This window comes from Microtus oregoni, unplaced genomic scaffold, assembly GCF_018167655.1.
Source record: "Microtus oregoni isolate MIOR12 unplaced genomic scaffold, Mior012 000016F_ref0000370, whole genome shotgun sequence".
In the NCBI taxonomy this organism is placed as follows: domain Eukaryota; kingdom Metazoa; phylum Chordata; class Mammalia; order Rodentia; family Cricetidae; genus Microtus; species Microtus oregoni.
In genome coordinates, this window is record NW_024543075.1 from 5,689,222 (window position 1) to 5,695,221 (window position 6,000).

Below are 6,000 nucleotides of genomic sequence, written 5' to 3' on the forward strand. Positions count from 1 at the left end.
GGGCACCCTGTGCTGCATAGCCCATCTTAGCCTCGGTCTCAGCTTCAGCCTCTCTCCTGCAGCGTTGGGCATCACAAAGAGAAATGGAATCTAGGTGAGGACCAGGAAGTGAGCATGGCCAGAGGAGGTGTGGCTTAATCTGAGTATACCATCCTGAGAAGTGGGAAAGGAGAAGCAACTACAGAATTTCCAAGAAGTCAAGTCTTAGGAGGAAAAAAGCAGATGCTGGAGAGATGGTTCAGCGGTTAAGAGCACTGATTGCTCTTTCAGAGGCTCAGGTTCAATTCCCAGCACCCACATGGCAGCTTACAACTGTCTATAACTCCGGTTCCAGGGGACCTGACACCCATGGCAAAACACCAATGCACATAAAGAAAAAGAGCAATAGGTTAGGTACTGGGAAGGATGTGGAGAAATCAAGAACCACAAGGGGGAATGTGAAATGATTGTGGTCAGGGGGCTGGAGAGTTGGATCAGCAGTTAAGAGCACATGTTGCTCTTAAATAGGACCCTAGTTTGATTCCTAGCACCCACATAGCTCAGAACTGTTTGTAACTCCACTCCCAGGGAATCCAAGGCCCTCTTCCGACCTCTGTGGGCACCAAGTACACACTTGCTACACAGACATACATTCAGGCAAAACACACACCTAGAATAGTAATGTAATATATGTGAGTGTGTGAATATGTAGGATATATATATATATATATACATATATATACAGAGATACATTAGGGAGAGGGAGAGAGAGAGAGAGAGAGAGAGAAGAAATGGGACAGCGTGGTAGCACCTCCAGAGGCAGGACATAGTTTCTTCAGGACTCAGCAAGTCCTCTGCAAGGCCCTGAGAGCAGAAAACGCCCATGCACAAGAACACATACACCAGAGTTCACAACAGTTTTCACAAACAAGATGCAAAAACAGTCCAATGCTCACTAACTGATCACTGGACAGACACAAGCACACAAGGACAACTGTCCATCCACAGATAGGAATGAAGCACACTGATGTATGCTATGACAGGAAAGATTCTGATGACTCCTCGCTAAGTTAAAAAAAGAAAAAAGCCAGACGCAAAAGCCACATGCTCCACAGGTTCACTTCCAGGAACCAGGAACCTCCAGAAAAGACAGATCCACAGAGGTGGCAAACGTACAATTGGTGGGCAGAAGCAACAGAGGGTGACAGCCAATGCAGGGAGCTTCCCTTTGAGGTGACTTGAATTTTCCTGCATTGAGTGCAAGGAAATAATGCTAGTCCTGGCGCCAAGAGTCCCAGAGTGAAGTGTGGGGCAGAATCTGGAAAGAGTAAAGTGAAGACTGCCCTTGTGAAGGCTGTTAGGAGGACAGAACCGACCTCAGGAAGTCAGAACTACAGCCCCTTCCACACTGGTGGGGAAAACCTGGCAGTGGAGATAAATCCGAAGAGGCAGGAGGGAGAGGAAAGTGGGCCAGGCTGTCTGTCTGAGTCTATCCACCCACAGCAGTTCTGACCTGCCTCTCCCCAGCCCATGGCCCAAGAACACCTGCTGACTAGGGACCCTCGATCCCCACCAATTCACTGCCAGTTCTCCAAGACCATGACTGCCTGGAAAGGGCCATTTGGGAGTATACTAAGCAAAGCAGGAAACCAGCTCCAAATGACATCTGACTCTGAATACATAGCAGGACCAAGGGCCAGCACAGCCTAACCATGTAAGGGTGAGAAGAACTCTGAAGCAAGCTCTCCAGCATTTACCTTCTCTGTCCGCTGCCGGTCAATGAGTGGGGAGCCTAGAGCTAAAAGCACACTGGTCAAAACACCGACCAGATCAGCAGAGCAGTAACAGGCATGGCCCAGGTCACCCCCACTCCTCTCCCAGGGACACCAAGTCAAACTAGGAGCCAGTCAGAGGCAATGTGGCAGTCACTACTAGTAAGACAGAAAGTTGCAGGTTCCCCCAGCTACCTGGAAAACTACTTCTGAAGGGTCACCAGCTGGGACAGGAGTCCACAGAAAATGGACCAAAGACTCTCAAAGAGTGACTGAGATTGCTTTTTTTCCTGACACCATGCAATGACTTCAACTCTCTCACTCCCACAAAAGGGACCATGGAGCTTCCCTGCCCTGGCACCGGGTTAAAGTGACCAATTCCTCTGCCAGCAAACGGAGTGTCGGCTGAGTGTTCTGTGCTTAACATTTTCAGTTTTGACATCTAACACAATGACTACTGATAGTACAACACACACACACACGAGCTTCCACAGTTTTTTAAAAACACGAGACAAAAGTCTGCCTACAGTGATGCATTTGGATAACACTATAAGGTCAAAGGGCTAGAAGCAACCTGAAGGCCCTCAGCACCACAGCTCAGTAACTGCAGTGGGCCACCCTGCCAGGCAAGGATGCCAGCCAGGATTGCTGGTGAGACAAGAGCAGGCTGAACAAGATGTTCTGGAGATCCCAGGGTGCTGACGACAAAGCTGTGATTAAAATTTACATACATGGGCTGGGGCCTATAGCTAAGGAGGGAAGTCTGGGGTTCAAGCCCAATGTAAAAAAAATAAATAAATAAATAAATAAAATAAAATACATGTTGTTTTAAGAGGAGTCGCCTCTGGATTAGGAAGAGGAGGGGGGCATCAGAGAGAAGACTGTCAAAACTACAAATGCAAAAACAAACTACCTACTGCTTGTGCATAAAAGGAAAAAATGCCTTCAGAGCCCGCGTGACTGTTTCAAATCGGACACTTTCCTCCTGGGAACCGACTCCCTTAGGCAGCAGCTAAGGCGCTGTGCTGGGCTGGGCAGAACCGAGCTTGTTTCCCACTAAAAACTCCTTTACAGTCCCGAACACGGATGGAGAGGTCGTCTGTCATCAGGGGCTCACCAAGGAACACAGCCAATCACAGGCACGTTTTCTGAGTCTAGTATAACCAACAAATTAAAATCTACCTCACTTGAGAATTCGCCACTTTCTCTCCCCAGCTTCTTTCCCACAGCCCCCAAACCCCCACCAAGGAAGCAGGCCCCAGAATACAAGTACGCCCTTCGTGGTCATTCCATTGAGGGTATGACTGGCCCTGGGGACTGGTTCGGAATTAACTTAGGTACAATTCACCAAGACAAATACTTCTTCTACATACAGATGCAGTGCAAAACTCCAGACAGCCGTAAAAAAACATAAAAATTCAGACAACATGTTGCTAAACAAAAATGAGGTAAGCTGGGCATGGTGGTGTGCCATCTTCAATCCCAGCAGACGCAAGTGGATTTCTATCTACCTGGTGTACACAGTGAGTTCCAGGCCAGCCAGGACTACCTGATAAGTTCCTGTTCCAAAAAGAAGGTGAAGTAAGACACCCTCTTTAATGTCATCAGAAAGAAGTGCATATGTGTATGATTGAAACACAATAAAAACTCTAGAACTCAGAATCAAAAATTACTAGAAAGAATGTTTTCACAGCAAAATTCTTTTCCCTTGGAGATGAAAGTGCCCTGCCATGCCTAATTTTCCTGACATTTCTGAGGCTTTGAAGCCACAGCTAACGGATCTGAATCATCTGAACAAAACCACGCTACAGTGACATGTTACTGGAAGGCCTAGAATAGAATGCTAAATATACGGGCACACACTCATACAGGCCCTTGTAGAAAACGATCACACGTGAAACTACAGCAAGCTGTCCACACCTTGAGAGGATAGGCAGTGTCTCTCCAGCAGGGGACTAGAACACTCACATGTTTATAAGTTAAATCACAAAATACAGCAATAATGCCTGCTTTTTACTAATAAAAATCAAGCCTCCACTGTCTGAGAGCTCAGCTCAATGAAACTCTTCTCCCATGCTTGCTGCCAGGAAGGAAACAGGACCCTCCCCTGAAATCTACATCAGGCCTGTATCCAAGCCCTGGCATTGGCCCAACTGTTCACCTAGGCAGGGAGAAGAGAGGGAGAAAGGGGAATACGTGGCTTCATAGTTCCATCTGTGACATTACCCTTTCTTCTTAAACAAGCATGCCACTTGGAGCCACATTCTGCTTTATTTGGGTTGGCAGTTTAAGTACCAACAGCGGGGTGGCACCATGGCTGCAATGCTGAACTAGGTCAGCCCCAGCCTGCTCCTGGGAGCTCCCAGTGTCCCAGGCCTCAGCTCCCCTCTGCCTCCCAGAGGAGAGAACCCTGGGTTTCAGGGTGGGACTGAGGACTGGAGGAGCAGCCCTAGAAGATAAAGGGCTTTGGCATCATTTTTGGCCTTGAAGAGCTTTTCAACACCTTTTCATTTAGTAAACAAGGATTATAAAGTCCTCCAGGGCTTGAATAGAGCTACTTCATTTGAGAACTAGTGTGATTACCTGTTACATGCTAAAATAAGGGTGCTTCACACCTCAGGACCCCACCACCACCAGAAAACCAAGGAATGGAATCTAGGGACCAGGCAGGACTCAGACAATGGAGCTCAAGATTTGGGGGTGAGGTCTATTTGTGACTTCGTAAGGAAAGCTCAGGGATAGGGCCAGGGAGCAGAATTAGAGGCCAGGATTCATGCTCTGAGGCCAAGGGTAGATGTAGGAATTCAGGGTCAGTGTGGTCTGGGTTGGGAGGACAAGGGACCAAAATTTGAAAGCTGGGTTTCTGGAGCCAGAATTCAGCCTTTGAAAAATCTGACTCAGAAACTGGGGGGGTCGAGATTCAATCAGGAGACCTGCGGTCAGCATGTGGTGAGGTTTAGAGGCCAGGGCATCCAAGTACCAGGATTCTGGGTCAAAATTCCAGATCAGTACTGTGTGGCTCTGGAGTTAGGGAGAAGAAGCGGGATAGGGATTTGCTCTGTCTGGATCACAGCAAGGTACCAGCATCAGGACTCAAAGATCCAGACTTAGGCTAGGTTCCTGTAGTCTGGGTTAAGACGGAGGTTCAAAAGTCGGATCTTCGAGTTTGGCCTCGGGGACCAAAAAAGCGGTGTCAAGGTCCGGGATGGGTTGCTGCAAGTTTCCTGGCCTAGGGTCCTACTATGGGGTCAGGGTCAGGGGCCTGGGGGATTCCTGGTCCGTGTCTTCCCGCTGTGGGTAAGGAGCATCAGAGTCACACGTCCAAAAGACAACTGGCCCGGGGTCCATGGCTGTAGAAGGCGCTGTAGAGGCAGGAATTTAGGGTCTCCAGCTGGAAATGGGGATGTCAGGGTCCGGGGCTGGGAGACTCCTGGCCCACAGCCGCCCCTCCCTAGCCGACGGCGCGGCACTTACGTCGTCGAAGAGCGAGCCCACGTTGGCCGTGACCAGCAGGACCGCGGTGCCGGGGGCGGCCGCCTTCCCCGCCATGGTGCCCGGGCGGAGCGGGCGCTGGACTGGGTGGCGGCGGCCGCTTCCTGCGGGGCCGGGCGGGCTGGGGTCTCGCGGGGCCGCGGGGCGTCAGCTGCGCCGGGGTACAGCACCGGGGCGCATCGCGGGCTCCGCGGGTCGGACCGGGCCTGGCCGGGGCTCCAGCCTCGCGGTCGCTGGCTCTTCGCTGCTCCGCGGCCCCGCGCCCGCTCGCCGCCGCGCCTCACAGCGGCCCGCGCGCAGCCATTAGACCCGCCGGGAAAGTTCCCGCAGCCGCCGCCGCCGACTCCGGCTGGGGCAAGTCCCGCCCCACGGAGGGTGGGACCCTAGGAGGCGGGGCTGGTGGTCGCGCCGGAGGCGGGGCCTAAGGGTGGGGAGGGGCCTGCGGGCAGCCTACCGCCTCGGGGCCTCCGCTCCCCTGCTCAGGGTCCGCTGGAAGGGCGGGGCCTCGCGCCCGAACCTGACTGAGGGGCGGGGCCTGAGCAGGGGCGGGGTCTGCTTACAGGAGCTGGGCCTAGAGAGGGGAGGAGCCAACACCAGAAAGAGGCGAGGCGAGGCCTGTGGGGTATTTCTGTCAGTCAGTCAGAACCCTAGGTCCTCCCCTGGCTTTGCCCCGCCCTGCCGCGGTTACGCGCACATTCCACCCTCCTCTCCCATGACGTCACGACCCTGCTACCAAGGCACCTCTTAAAGGAGCCGC

At 52.1% G+C, this 6,000-nt stretch overlaps 1 protein-coding gene across 2 annotated transcripts in view; it reads right to left on the bottom strand.

Annotated features, from left to right (window-relative positions):
- The window catches only part of Inpp5a (inositol polyphosphate-5-phosphatase A), a 195,420-nt gene extending 189,804 nt beyond the window's left edge, over nt 1-5,616 (bottom strand). The window contains exon 1 of one of the 2 annotated variants that reach the window (XM_041666416.1): nt 5,226-5,616. In XM_041666416.1, the coding sequence (XP_041522350.1) occupies nt 5,226-5,300 (75 nt within the window). In that variant the 5' untranslated portion in view covers nt 5,301-5,616. The remainder of the gene's footprint in view (nt 1-5,225) is intronic. The other variant, XM_041666418.1, reaches the window with a different exon arrangement.
- Nucleotides 5,617-6,000: the final 384 nt, after the last annotated feature.